Here is a 22,048-nt window from a genome sequence, read left to right on the forward strand (position 1 = left end):
ACCGTTATGAACAGCAAAGGCATTTAAACTCTCAGTGAACAATGACAGGCTAGAAGAACAGTGACAGTTTGTAACAGATTCTCTAAACTGTTCTTTTGCTTACAACTGGACTAAATGCTTAATAAATACCTGTTGAATTAGTGAATAAAAAATAAATGATTGGGTGAAATAATGACACTGTAACTGAAGTTTAATAATGATCAATCTTACACATTTATATTTTGACTTTATTATTAGTTGTTTACATACCTATATTTCCCAGTAACTATTAACCTCCCTGGATACAGCAATTATAATTTGATAAGAATATTTAATGTCCTTGTTGTTCTAGGCTGTTTCATTTCTAAATTATTTTGCAAATATGAGGCAGTAACCACTACCTGAGAAGGATGTATGAAGACTAAGCACAAATGAATATATGAAGTTTTTCTAATCAGGTAATAAAGTTACATAAAAGGTAATGCTATGTATTTGTTAGTATCAAGAATTGTTACCTGGCCACAAAAGACTGGGACAATACAAGTAAACGGTTCATGAAAATACCATAATTTACACAGAGTTTGTATAGAGCCAGTCCAGAAAAAAAACCCAGTTTTTCTCTTGATGTTAATTCTTCAGTAGTTATAGCCAATATCAATGCTGATAACATGCATCTTTCAATTATCCTTAGCGTAAGCACACACACACACACATAAACACGTAACATGTTTATATGTATGATACACACACATATATGTTAAAAAGAGAAGTGCTAGACCTGACTCCCTACCATCTGAGTCCCCTTTGCCGCCTGAGCCTCTCTCCTTCGGTCTCCTCACAGACATTACCTACCAGGTAGGTACCTACTTTTTCCGTACCAGGGTCATTATGAGGATTAGAAAAAATTATGTACGTAAAGCACTTGGCAAGTCTTTGGTGCTTCATAAATGCTAATTCCCTTGTTCAGTTGCTGCTCCTCTTTCCTCATCCAGTTTCTAAAGGATCTGAGACTGTGGTTTCCTTCTGCGAGTTAAACACATCATATTTACCCTGCCTGATGGCCTTGAAGGGGAAAAATGACTTTCATTCCACACAGAAGCTAGAAGACTTCAAATGCAAATGGGATTGGTAGGACAGATACTATATAATATGGGTGAGCTTCACTCATAAGGTAAGGAGTGACATCACAGTATTTTGTCTTTTGTTTTGGAACAGGGACAAGAAATTAGAGATGCCTGGGCCTAGAAGTGGAGAGGGAGGAGAGGGAGGAAACAGAACGTAAGGCTGGCAAAACCAAAGCAAATTTCCTTCACATCACAGTTTTACTAAGGCTCTGTCCTGTTGCCCTTCCCCAATTCACAAAAGCAAATCAACAAAAAAACTCAGGTATTAGTATGTTCTACCCTGAGAGATGCACACACCTGAGTGGGAAAGGAGTTGCTAACCATTTGCCAAAGTCTTGAATTACCGAACAAATAAAATTTTTATAAACAGTGCAATTGCAATTACTGACTGGCTTATCTGTAAAGCTTTTTATCAGTCTATGAAACACGGCATCATGTGCTGGAGAGGATGTGGAGAAACGGGAACCCTCTTGCACTGTTGGTGGGAATGCAAATTGGTACAGCCACTCTGGAAAACAGTGTGGAGGTCCCTCAGAAAATTAAAAATAGATCTATTCTATGACCCAGCAATAGCACTGCTAGAAATTTACCCAAGGATTCAGGAGTACTGATGCATAAGGGCACTTGCACCCCAATGTTTATAGCAGCACTCTCAACAATAGCCGAATTATGGAAAGAGCCTAAATGTCCATCAACTGATGAATGGATAAAGAAATTGTGGTTTATATACACAATGGAGTACTACGTGGCAATGAGAAAGAATGAAATATGGCCTTTTGTAGCAACGTGGATGGAACTGGAGAGTGTTATGCTAAGTGAAATAATCCATACAGAGAAAGACAGATACCATATGTTTTCACTCTTATGTGGATCCTGAGAAGCTTAACAGAAACCCATGGGGGAGGGGAAGGAGGAAAAAAACAAAAAAAAGAGGTTAGAGTGGGAGAGAGCCAAAGCATAAGAGACTCTTAAAAACTGAGAACAAACTGAGGGTTGATGGGGGGTGGAAGGGAGGGGAGGGTGGGTGATGGGTATTGAGGAGGGCACCTTTTGGGATGAGCACTGGGTGTTGTATGGAAACCAGTTTGACAATAAATTTCATATATTGAAAAAAAAAAAAAGAAACACGGCATCATGTTATAAAAATAAAAAACTCAAACCACCTCTGAGAACGATATTCTCAATTAGACCAACAAACAGAAAAAGAACCTGAAGATGCGTAAAAGTCCTGACCAAACACGCTACAGGCATGTGAGGAAGCAGTAGGTTCCAAGGACCGTCACATGTAGTTACACAGTAGCTCAAATAAAGGCCCCAGAGTACTTTCAGGCTCTCTGTGAAACACTCATATATATTTTCTCATCTAATGTCTAAAAGTGTCTAAAAGACTCTGTAAAAGTATAGACCATCAAGATTTCTGCATTATGGTACTGAGGTTTAGAAGTGTTGTTGGATAACCTAGTCAAAGGCATACTGCGAATAACAGAGCCTGATCTGAGTTCGTGATCTTAAATGCCATGCCACATAATCCACACCCTCGGTCATCTGTTGTTTTTCACCAAATCTCCAAAGAGCTGAAGGGAAGCACCGCTTTCAAAGACTTACTAAAATTTCCGGAAGTATATTAACCAAAAAGCACTTGAAGATGATCAAGAAATAGTAAACATTTGTTAATGTTGAAATAATTTATCCTAAATGAAAACACTAACAGAATTTTTGAATCTGCCACTTCTATTGCTAAGGGACAAATTTCTATCTAAAAATTATAATGACCGTGTGAATGGCTTAGGAGTAAAGGCAGACTATATACACTTAAAGCATTCCTTTCTTTTGCTTGTAGGATATGAAATCTTCCAGAAAGATAGAGAAGGACACCACAAACTTACTTTGACCTGAGGGTAGGACTTCTTGTTCTTTTCACTAGACGCACCAGGGAGTCCACCATGGGATGGGCCTTCACATACATAACGGAAACGAAATCCTCTCTGCAAAGGTGAATACGGAGCCAACAAGTTTGAGAAATACTTATTAAAAATTGTAGGAACAAAGTTATATACACATTTTAAATTCTTGTGTATATCAAATGAGAGAGGAAAAGCATCAACTGTGAAAGAGGACTCTGCAAATGAGAACCACTTTTCCCATAATCTTATTATGAACATTGATGTGAATTGATACTTGTCCACTGATCTGTGGCTTAGAAGCCAGGTCCCTAACCTTGCAGAGCCTCTCCTGCTGGGCACATGTGAAGAGTGAACTGCTGAAGAGTTTAAGCCTCGGACTCGACATGTTGCAGCTTGTTTGAATCAGAGCTTCCTCGTCTCAAATTGCTGCTGCCAAGCTCTGAACTTGGCCATATTACTGAGTTATGCTTCTTTGACTCCTACTTAAAGGAATTCCTTTATCTACTCTGATTACAGTTGATTCAGAGGGAATAAGAAATGTCCTGTTAAATATACGGCATCAGTGTTGTAGAACACATCCTATGCAACAGTTCAGAAGATAAGAGTTTGGACTTCATGGTTATTGATATTATCAAGCTCAATCTTGATATAGTAACTGACCTGGATGAATCCCAAACCAGATAATCCTTTTCGATACGGTTAACTCAAGAATTCTACAGATATGGTAGATCAGTGAAGAGTTAGCTGGAAGCCTTTGCCATGTGTACTACTTACTGTGGGCTGATAAACATGGAAGCTCCATGTTTTGTTTTGCTTTTTTAATCTATACAAATGAGACGGTTAGACAAGACCATCTGTAAGGTCTATTCCAGTTCTAGCATTTTATGATTTACAAAGATAACAGTTATAATTGTGCATATCTATATACGAAGAACAAAACAAGGACCGTTATGAAAATGGATCGGATATTAAGGGAGCTTAGTATTAAGGGAGATTTCATTGTTTTTCCTGAAAGATTCAACTTTGTAATGATGTCAATCAATATGTAGTGGTGTTATAGTTTAAACCTAACCAGACAGTTCTTCTTTTTTCAAATCCTTTTCAAATATCTTAATACGCTCTATGCGACAGCCTCACCTTTCATTTATTTTTACAGTGGGATTGATTTCATATAAACAGTGCCAGATCACTAGGCCATTGGGAGGTCTGCACACCCATCACTTGCTGGTAGGGGCTTTCTACCGTGCATACGCTTTTAACAATTGCAAAGCCTGGCAAATGCAAAGATTTTAACAGCTTTGAGCCCATGGGACAGTGTAAAAATTCTTGCCCTCCTTAGATCGCACTACATTTCATTATGCATCATAGGGTCTTGAAACAATCTGAATGATCCAGGGGCCCTGAACTAATTTAAACCTCTGGTAAGCATCTGGAACTGCCCCTATATTTTCTGAAAATTTTCTGATCAATCTTAAAGCATATTTCATGGGATGAGGAAGGTCTGAAGTAAATTCCCTAGTGTGGGAAAGTTCCTCAAGTCACACATGGATCTAGAGTGTGCAATCAACTCAACAAATCGGGACTTAAAACAACTTTTGCCTATGACTCCTCAGGAGATATCAAACCTAATACCAGGGAAACCTTTTGAGGTGAGGTTAGTCCTTAGGAGCAATTCCTGTTTAGCTTCTTACAAAATTTAAACTAAAAAATAAGTTACAAATTCAGCCCTATACCTTTTGTAGACAGAGGCTGTTGGCTTGTTTTTATTAATTATATGAACTTTCTAAAAGCATGAAAAAGCAACAGCATGTGCAACATGAGCCTCCAGAATTGACTAACCATATTGACTACTAATCTATTTAAATACAACTTCCGTTTTTAAACAGCATTAGATAATTAGCACTGAATAATATGCAACGAACTGGATATTCTAAAGATTACTACGTTATGACTCATCTCTGTCAGAGCTGGGGACAACGGTGGCAAAGGAAAAAGAACATTCTCCTAATTTTTATTTTAAAAATGAAAAAAAATTAATGAAGAAATTCATTATTTTTAATCACAAAATCCCTTTAGGACAGGTGGAGAAACATATACATGTGTACTTTAAATTTATTATTATTATTTTTTTTCAGGAAGATAAGATATCTTCACATGCATAGTTCTAAATGTGTTTCTGATTCTAAATTTTGAGATTAGAGGTTTGTCAATCCACAGCCATTCATTTTAGTAACTCCATTTGCTTACAATGAGTCATCAACCTCAAAGGCAAGGGCTATGTCCATCCGGTCAGAAAGTTTGATTTAAAGACAATCTTTTTACTTTCACTGGAGTCAGACATCAAAATAACTTCGGTTTGGTAAACAAACACACTGTTTTACTCAGGCAAGCTTTCACACATCTACATAGAGTGAATTAAATTTTGAATTTTGGAACTACACAACCCCATAGGTAAATCATAAGTGTCCATTTTTTTTTTTTTATGACTCTTGGACCCATAATAAGGAACTGCATTTAAAAATTCTTATTGTAGTGCTATGCTTATAAAAATAGTATTTGAAAAACATTGCTTTTCCTGGTATGCAGAGAAACAGATCTTAGCTTGATTTCTCACTTTCGTGGATTACACAGATTTTACAAGCTAGACAATTTTCTGGGTGGCCAGACTGCTGAGCAGACTTCTAGGGGATAAACTTCCACTGGGAGGGTCCTTGAGAGACTTAGCTACTTCTTGAGAGAAGTCACCGCTAAAGAACTGGACATGGAGGTAAAGCAAAGGTGAATCACGCTGGCAGCCCACAGAGTCAGTCTGCCACAGCAAGCAAGTAGAATAACGCTCCCAAGTCTCGTGTGGCTTTCCTGTCCCCACCTCAAAAACTTTTACCTAAGGTCAGCCTTATCATGATAGTTAAGATAGTTATTGCCTGTAAATTCTGACCCCAATCCAAGTACATGTTACAATTACAGTAACCATGATGGAAGCTTTATTTAAGTTCTTGACCTAGTTAGCATTCATTTAATGTTACACAATGCAAAAGTGTTACACTCACTCAGCGGAGCTACGAAAAGCATTAAGAAAGGTTTTGGGTAATAACTCCAAGACAGCAAGTATATGCATCCCCAGTCACACAAATGTGGTAAGCACATCCATTCAGAGATTTATTGACTTTGTCCTCATTCTGTGGGGGCCTATACTATTCTTCTACCAATCCCCCTAATAATTGAGCTCTCCTCACTATAAGGAAGTATTAAGATTCTCTTTCCTCCTTTTTCATAGCAATGGTCCCATCCAATTTCCAATAAATATTTATCCACAGAGTTGGAGCACAGTGAGGAAGCCACTTCTATTCCCAGGCATCCTCTATAAAACCTAGTGGTGAGAGGAAGAGCCTGATGAAATAAAATGCTCCTCTTTTGTCTCCAAAGGGGTCGAGTCTAAAGCTAACACGAGACAAAAGAGGACTCAACTGTCCATTCGAATACTTTATCTACACCCTACTGGTACTTCCAGCCTTTTAGGTCACATGTTCCAAAGACAAAACAGAAAAGGCTGGAGCTTTTGAAGGAAGGAAGAAGGCTAAGAAGTACCACTTGTGCACGGACAGGGTTGATGGGTGTAACTCAGTGTATACGAACAGCCTATCTCCTTAAACATGAAAATGAATGGAGACAACTGTGCCTTTCGTAGGAGTGGCTGGTAAGCAAAGGTGGTGGAGATCGTGAGATACCAAGGATCTACAATCGTCTAGGTTTTACAGAACTACGTACTGAGGCTCAGGACACTTAGAAGAATGACTAATGAAGTAGGCGAATAAAGTTGTTACACAATTTGGGCTGGGTGTTGAACTTCTAGATAAGCTACTTCCTTCATAAAGTTCACTTATTTTATTCGGTGCTTGAGATATTAATAGGAAACTTATGGATCTAACATTGAAAGAGGAAGTCCCATCCCTTTAATCATCTTACCTGTTTAGGTTGCTCTAATATTTGAAGGTATGGACCATCTGCTGAACATGAAAACAACAAACAGAAAGCAAAAGAAACTGTGAGCCATCTCACATTTGCTATAAAATATAAAGCAAGTAAAAACTGAAATTATGTCTTTAAATAGAGGTTTCAAATTCATTTTTTAGCTAAAATTCCATAATGATATGACGTGCCTTCCTCAATTGAAGAGCAAATTTATTCTTAACAAGTTCTATATCTCTAGAGACTCACAATAAATAAATATTTGCTGAACCCCAAGAAAAGGCGAGATGTCTGTCAGGCAAGGATAAAGATGTCAATAGCTTCACAATCTTGTCTACTAACAAAGCATTTTTGAAATGACACAAATACCAGTTAAAAGCAGCAACCATTTCCTGGGCACCATGACATTTCCTTTTGCCTTCACATCATTAGACACAGACTTCCATTCCTCAAAGAGAATGTGCTCAGTGTGAAAGTATAAGAGGCTAAGCTAGCGCCTACACGTGTGAAATACACAGATAATGATCTCAGGCTACCTGCCTTTCCTGACGCTAAGTATTCGGTTACTTCCCCTTATTTGAATCCCTAAGTACTGCCTTTGTTTCCCAATTGGCCAGATTGTTTCTTTTCCCTCCCAAATCTAATTTGGTCTGTCAGACATAGTGGACTTTTCCTGTTAATCCATAGTTTTTGATGTTTGTATACAATTTCTGAATACTGTGCCGAATTCTTCTAAAATGGCACAAATATTTTATAAAATCCTGAAAATAATTTAATTGAAGATAGGTGCATTGTAATTAATTATTAAAAACACAAAAAGAAAACTAGAAGTTTAATCTATACCCTGACTATACCTGCCTTGGAAATTCAAAGGAAAGTCAGAATCTCTGATAGTATAAATACAAACTGTTCAATATGAGAAAGTCTCTAAGTTCCCCAGCTGGTTTCTATATCAATAGTATAATAACCCATAGCTCTGCAATAAATAGAGGCATATGGTGTTTCTCACTCATTTGACTGTAAATTAAGATGTTTGATACTAACAAAATTCTAGGAGAATGCATCTGTGCTCATTTCAGTTCACTGTCTCTTAGCCTGAAGTTCATTCTTTTAATAACAGAAGTTTACATTATTTTATTTATTATTTAAATAATGTTTCAAGTTTATTTTTTAATGAGAGAGAGAGAGACAGAGAGCGAGCACAAGCTGGGGAGAGGCAGATAGAGAGAGGGAGACACAGAATCTGAAGCAGGCTCTAGGCTCTGAGCTGTCAGCACAGAGCCCAATGTGGAACTCAAACCCATAAACCCCAAGATCATGACCTGAGCCGAAGTCAGACGCTTAACTGACTGAGCCACCCAGGAGCCCCCATATTATTTTAGATAAATACATTTACAAGGAAGATTTAATCCTTTATGTTGAAATTAAAAATAGACTGTAACTTAAGAGAGAATTTATTTTTATCTTTTCTGTATTATGATGAATCAGGATAAAGCTAGAAAACCGGAGCAACAAAGGTAGAATTATTTCCTGCTATTAGGCAAGAAATTTACAAGGAAGTCAGTTGAAAAATGACTGAATCTAGTAAAATATACACAAGAAAGGAAAAATGGGTAGTGGCTGGCCAAGGTATATGTAATTTAAGAAAATTATCTTCTCTTCTCTGTATGAAATTTATCCCTGGACACTTTCAAATACTTCTAAAAAAACTGCAGTTTAAAAATTCCAAAAACTGGCTAGAATTTAATTTTTGATAAGGAAATAAAACTGCTTAGCAATAGAAATATTTTCACACTACTAATATAGCCTGCGTGATAACGTAACAAATCTACTCATAAAAACATTCCCTCTAGGGGCGCCTGGGTGGCGCAGTCGGTTAAGCGTCCGACTTCAGCCAGGTCACGATCTCGCGGTCCGTGAGTTCGAGCCCCGCGTCGGGCTCTGGGCTGATGGCTCAGAGCCTGGAGCCTGTTTCCGATTCTGTGTCTCCCTCTCTCTCTGCCCCTCCCCCGTTCATGCTCTGTCTCTCTCTGTCCCAAAAATAAATAAACGTTGAAAAAAAAAATTAAAAAAAAACAAAAAAAAAAAAAAAAAAAAAATTCCCTCTAGAATGCTAAATCAAGAAGAGAGGTCTCTAAAAAAGCAACTTTTGTATGTCATGGAAAATACAGAAGAGTTGGATCACATCTACATTATATTTCAAGTCTCTCACTTATTAACTCTTCTAAAAATACTTGAAGTGTTGCTATTATTTTCGCTGTATGGTTTAATTTCCTTTAAATATGTGAAATTCCAAGGTTTGGGAATTTTATTAGTGAAATGGGGCCATTTTTCTCTTTTAGTGAACACACTTAAAAGTTGAGCCAACTAGAAAATTAGATTTGATATGCGTATATTCATTTTAATGCCAATTTTCTTTTGGCCACATTTCAATGCCATGAAGTAACATCCTATTATGTAGAGAAATTTAAATTACAGTATATATATTATGGACTTAAAAGTTATACCATATCCCACAGAATTTTCAACACGTGGTAGAACTAATAATAGTTTTAGATTTCAAGAAGATAAAACAGTCCATATGAGAATTTCAAGTTAATATTGGTTTACATAACCTTTCTATCCCTTTAAAATGTGAGTAAAACATCCATACATCTTGAATCATAAAAATTGGACCATGCCACTGCAACAAAGAGGGAAAATCCTAGCAGTAAAAATGATGAGGTAATAAGTGGAATATGAGGTTTTGAGGTATAATTTTAAAAGTTTTTCTAATACTATGGCAAAATAATTTCTACAACATGAAGCTCTGACCACAATATTTATGGAGACGTTTCTTTGGATAATCGTATTTCAACCTCCATAAACGTGATGTAATTAAAACAAAGCATCTACTCAGGGTACTGTTTGGCATTTACAGGGCATTAAATGGAAATGTTTATGTCTTCTCAGGGCAAAACCAAGTTCTTAAGAGTTTCAATAAAGCATTGATACTAAGAAAGATACTTTGAACCCCAGAATAAAAAGTTCACAGGAAACACAGAAGTTACCAAGATATTTACTTGTTCACAGGAAGCTGACCTAGAGCTCAGATTGGACAGCACTTCAAGGGACCTCAGATACGGCAGCCTGCATAGTATGTTTTGTGGGTAAAAAGAGAAAGGCCTCAGCAATACAACTTCTACTAGGGAAGGTGAACATATACCAGCTTTACTTTTTCCCTCCCAAGAATGCCTAGAAATACATAATAGAGATAAAAATGCAGAGAAACATTCTTACCTAAAAAAAAGAAAAGTGCGTACCATAGTTACAATACAACAATAATTAGAAGTGAGAATGGTACAAACTGGAAAGTCTTCCAAGAGGACAAGGAAGTCCACAGTAAGGAAAGAGCTGATGTCCATCTCAGTGATTACAACGCTCTCTGTTTGTTTTTTTAATTGTTTAAGTAATCTCTACACCCAGTGTGGGGCTCACACTTGTGACCCCGAGATCAACAGTCACATGCTCTGCTGACTAAGCCAGCCACATGCCCTAGTTACAAAACTCTTTGTTTTATATACAACTTCCATAATTTACTCACACTGCCTCAGAACATCTGTTAAGTCCCACTGGTGACTGGAGGAGCACATAAAAAGAGCCATCACATAAGGCTGACATACACATCAATTAACAGAAAGAGACTAAATGAATTGATTTTTTAAATCACTCATATGAGATTCAACAATTTGACAATGGTGATAATGCAGTCACGTTAGAAGGAAGGATGATTATCATGAGTTTTCTCCAATTGGTCAGAATGTGAAGCTAAAAGCTTTTTTAAAAGATGATTTTTCTACTGAGATGATTCTTATGATTTTTGTAAACTTTGTTTCCCCAGTGCCCAGCATACTGGATGGCACATAATAGGAGCTCAAATAAATGCTTGGGGAATACATCTGAGAAGCTGAGACTACCTCACATACACACATACATACATACATACATACATATATGTATATGTATATACATGTATGTGTATATGTGTATACACACACACACACACACACACACACACACACACACAAATATTCTCTGTCAGGAGTTATATAGAACCTAGAGCTAACAAGATTGAGTGAAAAGGAAAATGATACAAGTAAAAAAATTCCTTCTGAGCTGTCTTGGCAGATATCACTAACAATTTAAGTCAGACAATGGATAAATGGGATAGAATATTTTCATGCAAATATAGTTCAAAAAAGTATAGTGAGGGGCACCTGGGTGGCTCAGTTCGTTAATCAAGCGTCCAACTCTTGATTTCTGCTTGGGTCATGATCTCACGGTTCATGAGATCGAGCCCCATGTCGGGCTCTATGCTGATGGGGAGTGGAGCCTGATGGGATCCTTTCTCTCCCTCTCTGCCCCTCCCCTGCTTGAGCACAAGCGCATGTGCAATCATGCTGTCTACCAAAACAAATAAATAAAACTTGAAAAGAAAAGTATGGTATAGTGAAAGTTGGTTTTTTAAAACATAAATCACCATTTCCTTTCTAGGTGTCTTACTGACTTTCTAAAAGAAGCTATTAGCAAATCTTGAATTTAAAAAAAAGCAAAAACAAAACATGTGACAGGGCAACAGAGATGAGGAGTTTTCTTACCTGTAGGTAGGGGCATCTCTGGTTGAAATATTTCTGGATTAAATATCGTATGAGTCAAAGGATCCAAATGAAACATCTGTAAAAAAGAAAATGTAAATAAGTCGATCCTTATTTTTCCAACATCGTATTAAATATTTGAATTTGCTACACATAAACCAGTTATTGGAAGAAAAACTAAAGCGAAAAAAAATCTGAAAATATTTCAAATCAGTATTTTAAAAATATGTTCATGAGACCTAGCTGAGTTCTCACGTGTACAGAACTTTACATGTGGGCTCATTTTTTTTGTGACAAAGGGATTTGAGAAGAATGGCCTAGCTACAAAGTCCAGAGAAGCCAGCACCCAGTATAGCTTGCTTACCAGGATATCTTCAGGGCCCCGTGTATGTTTAAAACAGAGCGGATCCTTAATCTTTTTTTAACAAATGACTTAAAACCTGTACTCTCTGAGAAATATGAGCATAAGAATATGATCTTAGAAATCCTAGAAATATTTCTTTGATAATGGTAAATGAACTACTCTAGCCATACGACTTCAAAGCCTGTAAGACTTAGGCAACAGCCCCAGAACAATTTACAGAAAAACTGAAAATATAACTTATGGTCTGAGCAGCAGATATAACTGAGCCCTGAGCTCCCTCATTTCTTTTTTTCCACCTTTGCTTAACTAGCACAGTGCAGAGTACCTGAAATCTAGTGGGTGTGGCAGGCTGGATAATGGCTCCCCTTAAGACACCTACATCCTAATCCCCAGAACCTTGAATGCTATCTCATAGAGCAAAAGGAGTTTGCAGATGTTATTAAATTAAGAATATGGACATAGAGAGCTACTTTTAAATTATCCAAGTGGGCCCAATAAGAGGGATAGAGGAGGTAGAAGTGAAGGTAGGAGGTGTGACAGTAGAAATAAGAAGTTGAAGTGATGAGGGTGTCACAAGCCAAGGAATGGAAGCAACCTCTAGAAGCTCAAGGAGGCAAAGAAAGGAAAGCCTCCAGAAGGAACGAGCCCTTCCAACACCTGGACTTCAGACTTCTGACACTTAGACTGTAAGAGAATACATTTGTGTTATTTTAAGTTACTAAATGTGTGGTAATTTGTAACAGTACCCAACAGAGAACTCATACAGTGGGCAGGGATCATGTGTTGATTCAATTATATATTCTATCCTGGTAAGTTACTAATAATTACTTATCCCAAGAGAAAATTTTCTTTCCATTTAGTTCATTTAGGACTTAAAATTCATATTTCTGGGGCTCCTGGGTGGCTCAGTCGGTTACGTGTCCAACTCTTGATTTTAGCTCAGGTCATGATCCCATGGTTTGTGAGTTCAAGCCCTGCGTTGGGCTCAGCGCTGACAGTGCAGAGCCTGCTTGGGATTCTCTTTCTCTCTTTCTCTCTCTCTCTCTCTCTCTCTCTCTCTCCCCCTGCCCCTCCCCTGCTCAAGCTCTGTCCTCTCTCAAAATAAATAAATAAACTTTAAATAATTAAATAAAATTCATATTTCTGGGCTTAGCATTTGTTTCAACCTAAATAAGTCATCTGTTTGAAATATCTGTGGGCTGCATAAAAACCAAACCATATTTCATATTTGTGATATACTAGTTAGTAAGTGTGCTAGAGCTGGTATTAAACAAAAAGAAAAACCAGCATTACAATTTACTCCTTTTCTTTATTAGTATAATATCAGAGGTTCCTGGAACCTAAGATCCTAGTATGCCTAGTTAAATGAAACGTAAGAAATACAGAGTTTAAATAAAGAACACTTCAGATCCAGTTGTGAGGTATGCAAATTTTCAATTGAGGAACAGCAAATGTGCTCCACACTTCAATGCTTAAGAGTAAAGTTCATCTACGCTATTCGTTGTTCGCTGGAAAGGAAATATAGGAATCAAAAAACATGTTATTGCAAAAACAGGCCCCACCGTATAGAGAGTATTCAGCAGTCTCAGAGCAGAAGAGATGACCTAGCAACTAATGTCGTCCTTAGGGTCCTGCAGGTGGCTAAAATGACTGAGTAGAGGGCAGAGCACTGGTCTGAGGAGAGATACACACATTCCACTTCTGACAAGGAAGACAAGCCGTGTTGTGCCCTGCAGCTTGCATTGTATATTAGGTTATGGTTGGAGAGCAAATTCCAGAATACATTAAAACACTGAGGATAGCTCACTGAGGACATGTGAACCTCAGGACATATACGCCATTAAGCTTCAGACAAGAAAAAAAAAAAACCCATACTACAAGGACCTCTTGCCTCAAAAATGGAAATATCAGAACATACCCCACCCCTGTTGCTGATGATCACAAAAGTGCCCACATAAGAAAAACTCTTGAAATGAATGTTTTCAGCAGGTTTTACTTTTGTGTGGCATAAAGGACCATCTCTTGCTGATAAGATTTCCTGTGTATAGACAGGAAAGCATGGTCTAAAACCAAGCAGAACATGCTTGTTAGAGTTTGCCTTTAAATGTTAGAGACAGCATATTAAAAGTGAAAGGTAAAACACAGGTTTTGATAATATGAGTAGCCAAATATCTTTTTTGCTGTAATCAAAGAAAATGTTCCTAGATTGATCCCTCTAACACCATTTGTATAATAAAATTCCACAGGAGCATCTTAATGTGAAAAGCTATGCCCACCCATTCTTTCTAAATAAATCAGAACATTATCAACAGTAATGAATGCTACACAAGTCCATTTTATTTGAAGAAGTGATACCAGATCCCTTAAAAACGATTTCACTTTTGGTTTTATTTTCCTGATTGCTTGCATGCATAAATTTGGAAAATCCATTTTTTAGGTGGTAGCCACCAAAGTTTTAATGTGAAATGATTACGAATCTTGGACTAGGGTGTCCTGGTACCTAGTTTTCTCTCTCTTTGTCTTCCCTAGCAAACTACATTTTCCAAATCACAGCTTACATGGGCTTTCTCTGGAAAGTCACTCATAATCCTGCTCTGCCCTCCAGGTAGTAGAGCGATCCCTTTCCACATTTCTGGCTCATTCTGTGCAGAATACTATGATGACATTTATCACCATATAGAAACTGTTCATACCTCTGTCCCTTGTATTAGAATGGCAGCTATATTAGGGTGTGTGTATCACTTCTGTAGTCCTCCTTAGTCAATGTTCTAATGCCTCAACAAACAGCTGATGAATGAATAAATCTCAATATTTTAAATACTTCTTAAAAATCATCACATTAAAAATTTAATATTGGGGCGCCTGGGTGGCGCAGTCGGTTGAGCGTCCGACTTCAGCCAGGTCACGATCTCGCGGTCCGTGAGTTTGAGCCCCGCGTCGGGCTCTGGGCTGATGGCTCAGAGCCTGGAGCCTGCTTCCGATTCTGTGTCTCCCTCTCTCTCTGCCCCTCCCCCGTTCATGCTCTGTCTCTCTCTGTCCCAAAAAAAATAAATAAACGTTGAAAAAAAAATTTAATATTGCTATTATGCTTACCCTAGTGCCTGAAAGTTGCTTTCAAATGGTTTATCTAACATACATATAATATAAAAAATATAAAACACATGTCTATGTGTGTATAGACACAGAGAGAAAGAGAGGGAGGCAGGAGAGAGGGAGACAGAGGGAAAGACGGGGAAGAAGCAAAATATTAATAACCAACAAAGATTTGTTGAGTATTCAATATTTCTATAGGCCTAAAATTTTTCAAAGTAAAAAGTTGGGTGAAAAAGTTGGTATCCCTTCTTAATTGAAAATAGAATTATAATGAACAGTTTTAAGTTCCTAAAACACATTCATTGCCCATTCAGTCTTTTCAACACCCCTTAGAGTGGGGGGGGGGCAGCATTCCTATCCCTTATTTCTTTGCAAATAAGAAAAGTGGGACTGGGGGGAGGCAGGTGTAAGTGATTCCTCAAGTTTAAAGAGCTGTTTGTTCAGTGGCAGCCAGCACCTACATAAAGATACTCGAATTTTAAGGCCAAGGTCTTTTCACTACACTAATCTGCCTCCTCATCAGATGAATTTTAAATACTTTGTGTTCCCCCCGCAAAAGATACATTCAAGCTCTAATCCCCAGTACCTGTGTACTTTACTTAGAAATAGAGTCTTTGCAGAAGTAATCAACTTAAGATGAGGTCAGACGGAAGGGTGGGCCCTAAATCCAATGACTGGTGACTGCATCAGAGAAGAGAGAGGGAGATTTGGATACAGAGACACAGGGAAGAAGGTGGGTCTGCAGGAATGATGCAGCCACAGCCAAGGAGCACCGAGGGTTGCTGGTGACCACCAGAAGCTTGGAGAGAGGCCTGGGACAGATTCTCCTTCAGAACTTCCAGAAGGAACCAACCTTGTCATCATGTTGATTTTGGATTTTGGTATTCTAGCCTCCAGAACAGTGAGAGAATATATTTCCGTTTTTTTAAGCCACATGGTTTGTGATAATTTGTTACTGTAGCCCTAGGAAATTAATATGGTAGTTATCATTTGATCTGTAGATATATAATTTTTATGCAACAGTATGTGTGATGAAAGGGTTTCAGTTACTTATTTTCTATGGCATGTCCTCTCTGACCTTACATGTAGGGACAAGGAAACTGCAACGACAATTTAAAATAAATTTTTACCAACTTTAGAGTTTTCCTGACAAATACGGTGGCTGTTTCTATATATTTTAAAATATGATTACATTTATAAAAAATTATCAGTTAAATTATAATACTCACTTGTTCATGTGCTCCCAAATATGAATCGTCTTCTGCCATTCTGGAGCTATATATCAAAACAAAACAAAACTTTAAGAATGGAATGACACTTAAGAATTCCATCAGGTAGGGGGCGCCTGGGTGGCTCAGTTGGTTAAGCGTCGGACTCTTGATCTGGGCTCACAATCTCATGGTTCGTGAGATGGAGCCCCTTGTCAGGCTCTGCCTTCGTAGCACAGAGCCTGCTTGGGATTCTGTCTCTCCCTCTCTCTGCCCTCCCTCTCTCACCCCCCAAACCTCATTCACAGTCTCTCTCGAAATAAACTTAAAAAAAAAAAAAAAAAAAAAGAATTCCACCATGCAGGAGTAAACCATATTATTCCAGTAAGACCAAACATAATCCTTTAAAAAGATTTTAGGAGGGGAACATCTTCCTTAGAAGAGTAGTTCCTCTTTGGAATCTAACAGCAGGAAAATTGCACCATCGAGGAATTAACACTTATGTACAATCCGAAATCCTTATGTCAAGCTCACAACAGTGTCCTGGAGTCTGGTACAATCCATCCTCTGCATAAAGATCATACACACTCACATTCTTAGGTCATTCCTTTTTGTCACCATCTAGACTTGAAGGATTTAGTCTTAGCTCTTTGTGCAGATTATTTTCCAACCTTTCAAGAATTCTGTGATGGTCTTAGAACTGTGTCCAAGTTTTCTACCTGCTGCTTGAGCTAAGAAGCTCTGAGAAGGTCCTCCTGCCTCACACTTCCTTAGAATTAGGGATGGCCATTTGATGAAACGCTCACCGGTGGGCCATTGGAAATACTGCGTGCCATTCCCAGGTCTATTGCTCTAGGTCCTTGACATGCTTCCTTCGTGGTTTTGTTTTTTTTCTCTTTCCTGCTGGATAAGACCTAGACGTGAAGAAGACCCAGCCTCTACCACATAGATGATGATAAGTGGCAGCTGACGCTGGTGGTGATGTAGAAAGAAATAAATTCCCTTGTTCTTTAACCTCGTGTGTCGTGGGGTCTCGCTATTACAACAGTCTAGTCTTTACCCTAATGACTACATTACCTAACAGTCTAGTAAGGACAAAATCCTCCAAAGAGGATCCTGGCTTCCAATGAAATCCTCTCCTGCTAGTGACCTCTGTGACTTATAAGGAGTGGACAAGCCTTGTGAGGATTGCTAGTGGGATACAAAGCAGTGTCCAGCTTCAGCAAAAGGGAAAAGGCTACATCCTATAGAATAAGAACTCCATGCAGATTTTAAAGAAATATTTGTCTCAAATAAGAAAGATTTATAATGCAATCTTCCTGCTGAAGATTTACAAATAACTGTAATCAATTAAGATAAGCAGTTAAAAAAAGGAAAATTGCCCTGATACCATAGAAAGGAATTAAGAGATTCAAAATTCCAGAGTTCTTCCACTGCTGGGAGTGTGACTCTGGATATATGGCCTCTGTTTCCTCATATGTAAAATGAAAGGTTTTGATGGGATGGACCTTTGAAAACAGTAGAATTTGTTGAGCTTGGAGTTATGTTAGTTAGCTAACAAATGCTTATTGAAAGAACAAATCACAACTCTTTTTGTAAACCTGGATTTTTATATGTACTTAGGTATATATCTATATTCAAGAATCACTATAGGGGTGCCTGGGTGGCTCAGTCAGTTAAGCGTCTGACTTCAGCTCAGGTCATGATCTCATAGTTTGTGGGTTCGAGCCCCACGTCAGGCTCTGTGCTGACAGCTCAGAGCCTGGAGCCTGCTTCGCATTGTGTGTGTGTATCTCTGTGTGTGTGTGTGTGTGTGTGTGTGTGTGTGTGTGTGTGTGTATGTGTGTGTCCCTCCCCCACTTGTTCTCTCTCTCTCTCAAAAATAAACACGTAAAAGAAAAGAATCACTATAATAAATTTCAGGTATTTAAAGAATACTAATAAAATAAGTGTTACCTTGAAATACAGTGCTAATACCAGTTATAATACTCTTGGGAACAATCCTTATTCTTAGAACACTACAGGACTCCAAACTTCCAAGAAAAATATTAAGACAATTTTTTTTATCTTTAGGTTTTCCGTTAATGTGAGCTGACTACGTGAATCCTGTCAAACAATCTTAGCACATGGTCTTCAAAACAGAGGTGAGACTGTTGGCTTGCTAAAATGACAGAATCCATTCAGTACCTGTTACTCTGATTATATATGTGTGTGTAGATGTGTACATAGATCTGTGGATGGTTTCCTGAACTTTGAATGGATAGATTCAGTAGCAAGTGGCCCTCACTCTGATTTTAAAACTCATTCTTATCATGATCATTACTGCAGTTAAAACTTTAATTAAGGGGCGCCTGGGTGGCTCAGTCAGTTGAGCGTCTGACTTCAGCTCAGGTCATGATCTCGCAGCCTGTGAGTTCGAGCCCTGCATCGGGCTCTGTGCTGACAGCTCAAAGCCTGGAGCCTACTTCTGATTCTGTGTTTCCTTCTTTCTCTGCCCCTCCCTCACTCATGCTCTGTCTCTTTCTCTCTGTCAAAAATAAAAATAAACATTAAAAAAAAAACACTTTAATTAAGATCTCTAACCTGTAGGCACAGGACAAGCTACCCAAGTAAATACAGTCCTCTTGCCAACATCATCCCCATGATTTTTGCACAAATGTGTGGCAAAAGATCACAGTTTTAAAAGCCCAACAGCAGCCCAAGAGATACCCGGTGGTGATTAAAATATGAACTTTTACAAGCTTTGTAAGATAGTTAAGTTTGCTGTGAAGAGCTGAGGTGATAGTAATCCTACAGTGATGTCAATGTTAATTCATAATTTAAAAATAAAATGTCAAAAGAAACCAAGAATTATTTGGAAAGGATGAATCATTGAGTACTATTTGCATTAATTGTAAAAGCAGGGTTTTATTACAAAGTTTTGAAATACCAAATAAGTCTTTGGAACTGAAGGATCAGGAAAGACCAGGGAAAGCCCCTACTGCCCCCCTACTCCCTGAGCCCTTCCTCTCACTTTCCCTTTGCACAGTTCCGTGCTTTTGAGGAAGGACCGTGAAACAGAAAGGAAGATATTGGGTTGACTGGTGAGGAGATGGGCTTAAGCTCTGCATCTCTCTCCTATAATGGTTGAGGCTTTCAGGAAAATTTTCACACCGTGGAAAGAGAAATAGAAAATGTAACTAGCTAGCAATAAAAACAGCTTCTCCAGGGAATTGTGTGTATTTCTCACACGAGAGGCATAATGTTATAACTGGCTATGTTCTGAATATGTGACGAGCGCTACATGAAATGCCTAACGGATCATTTTCTGCACATCTGTGACAATCTCACCACTGACACCAAAGGCCAGCACAAAGAGTTGTTAGTGAAGGCAGCAAGGCCAAGGCCACTTCCTTTCTTATAACTGGAGACATTTTCTAGGATCAGATATATTCACATTTTTTGAGGGCCCACTGTAAGAAAACATACTCTTTTTATTCTATTAGATTTCATAAAAAGAAAAAAACAAAACATTTCAAACCCATTGATTTCATGACCGTCTAATGGGTCATAATCTGCAGTCGGAAAAACAGAACTTCAGGTGCCATTCAGAGGATGTGGGTGGGAATCAGAGAGATAGTGTCTCTATTTTTAAGATTATATTCAGCTATAACAGACCCTACTTAGGTGTAATTTTAATACTTTATCCTGGTATGAGGAAGAATGACAAGAAAAAGAGTGACTTTTCACCATTTTTCTGTTGCATGATAAATTGATATAGAGAAAAGCTATGCTGGAGTTTCTTTCCTTTTTAAAAACATTTTTTTGGTTTATCTATTTTGACAGAGAGAGAGAGAGAGAGAGAGAGAGAGAGAGAGAGCAAGCAGGGGAGGGGCAGAGAGAAAGGAGAGAGAAATAATCCCAAGTAGGCTCCAAGCTGTCAACTCGGAGCCCAATGTGGGGCTCGAACTCACAAACTGTGAGATCATGACCTGAGCTGAAACCAAGAGTCAGATGCTTAACCAACTGAGCCACCCATGCATGCCTGGAGTTTTTTTCTTTAGAGGAATTTTTTGGAGGAAGTGTACTGTAAGACATACACACATGTGTGCTACATACAATGTGAAACATTCAACTGCGACTATCTTTTGACTCTGTAATTCCATGTCCAGAAAGTTGTACTAAAGAATTATATGAGTGGGGCGCCTGGGTGGCTCAGTCGGTTAAGCGGCCGACTTCGACTCAGGTCACGATCTCGCGGTCTGTGAGTTTGAGCCCCGCGTCGGGCTCTGGGCTGACAGCTCAGAGCCTGGAGCCTGCTTCGGATTCTGTGTCTCTCTCTCTCTGACCCTCCCCCGTTCATGCTCTGTCTCTCTCTGTCTCAAAATAAATAAACGTTAAAAAAAAAAATGAAAAAAAAAATAAAATAAATAAAGAATTATATGAGTAAGCGTGCAAAAATAAATCAATAAATAAGGACAAGGATATGCATTGCCACACAAAAAAACTGGAAACAATCTAAATGTCCTTTGATAGCAGATTGTTTAATTACAATTATGCTACACTCACACCTTATATATTATGTAACTGTTAAAAAGAATAATTTGGATCCATATATAGTGACATGGAGACTATTGCTCCCTAAGTTATACATTCCTATGTTTTAATTTTCTAACTCATTTATTTGATTAGAAATAGACATTTTTAAGAAAAAAAGAGAAAAATCAAACGCTGTGCTGAACGTGAAGTTTAACTGTGACATCTTTAATAATTAGTGACATATAGTGAATAAAAAATGAAGTATAAATGAGCGAAAAATTTCTAAGCACTACTGGAATCCTCCTCATAATAAATATAATAGAAAAAGTTAACTTTAAAGGGGCTTTTTATTTACATCTTTCTTGTGAGATATCGGCTTAATGATGATGAAAGAAAAGTTAATGGTGGGTTTGCTTTTCTCAGAATAGCTGATTTTTAAAAGTTTTTGAAAAAAAAACAATATTTGCAATCTACCGCATTCAGATTTATATAAACTCATTTTCCGTATTTTTCCACGCCTTCATCCATCTTCAGCTCTGGATTGTTTTATTTGAGTGCAGTGAGACTATGTGACCAATGCAGAAGTGCTACCTCATAAGTACAAACACATTGCGGTTGGAGTCGGTGTGAGGTCCCTGTCACAATGGAATGTCAATCTAATAGAGATGGCAGATACATACACAACATTCGACTATTAGCTCATGCAAAGCTTATTAACATAGTTAATGGGACATAGTAAATGTTAACCATTTTGTTAGAGCATAATAAATATATGTCTATATTAAATTACAGGAAGGAAGAGTAATAGAGACAGTGAAGGTTTTAGGCATTCTGAGAAGAATCAAATGTCTACGGCCATGCCGCCCCGAGCGTACCCTGTCTTGTCTGAGAAGAATCAAGTACTTTTCTTTCCTATTCTACATTTATAGGCACACTGCCACATTCCCTCCTTAACCCTATCCTTACCACTGTTGAATAAAATGCTTGCATTTTGCCACTAGGGACATTTGGCAATGTCTGGAGACATCTTTAGCTGTCACACTAGGTGGATGGTCTAGTGTGTAGAGGTTAGAAATTTGTTAAACATCCCATAATGCAGAGGACAGCCTTTTACAATGAAGAAGCATCTGACCCTCAATGTCAATAATACCAAGAAAGAGAAACCCTGATGAAAGGCATCATATGACTTTGGTTCACATGAAAGAAAGACTTTGGTTCTTTAGAAAGAACTAAACTTTATTGATTACCTCCCAGA

At 38.1% G+C, this 22,048-nt stretch overlaps 1 protein-coding gene across 3 annotated transcripts in view; it reads right to left on the reverse strand.

The window, feature by feature from the left end:
• Positions 1-22,048, reverse strand: part of NFKB1 (nuclear factor kappa B subunit 1) — a 119,506-nt gene that overhangs the window by 77,787 nt on the left and 19,671 nt on the right. The window contains exons 2-5 of one of the 3 annotated variants that reach the window (XM_045471713.1): positions 16,297-16,342; positions 11,614-11,689; positions 6,974-7,014; positions 2,990-3,088 (exon numbers count right to left, since the gene is read on the reverse strand). In XM_045471713.1, the coding sequence (XP_045327669.1) occupies positions 2,990-3,088; positions 6,974-7,014; positions 11,614-11,689; positions 16,297-16,335 (255 nt within the window). In that variant the 5' untranslated portion in view covers positions 16,336-16,342. Of the gene's footprint in view, positions 1-2,989; positions 3,089-6,973; positions 7,015-11,613; positions 11,690-16,296; positions 16,343-22,048 lie in introns of those variants that run through there. The other 2 variants (XM_045471722.1, XM_045471732.1) reach the window with 2 other exon arrangements.

The sequence above is a fragment of the Leopardus geoffroyi genome, chromosome B1, assembly GCF_018350155.1.
Source record: "Leopardus geoffroyi isolate Oge1 chromosome B1, O.geoffroyi_Oge1_pat1.0, whole genome shotgun sequence".
Lineage (NCBI taxonomy): Eukaryota > Metazoa > Chordata > Mammalia > Carnivora > Felidae > Leopardus > Leopardus geoffroyi.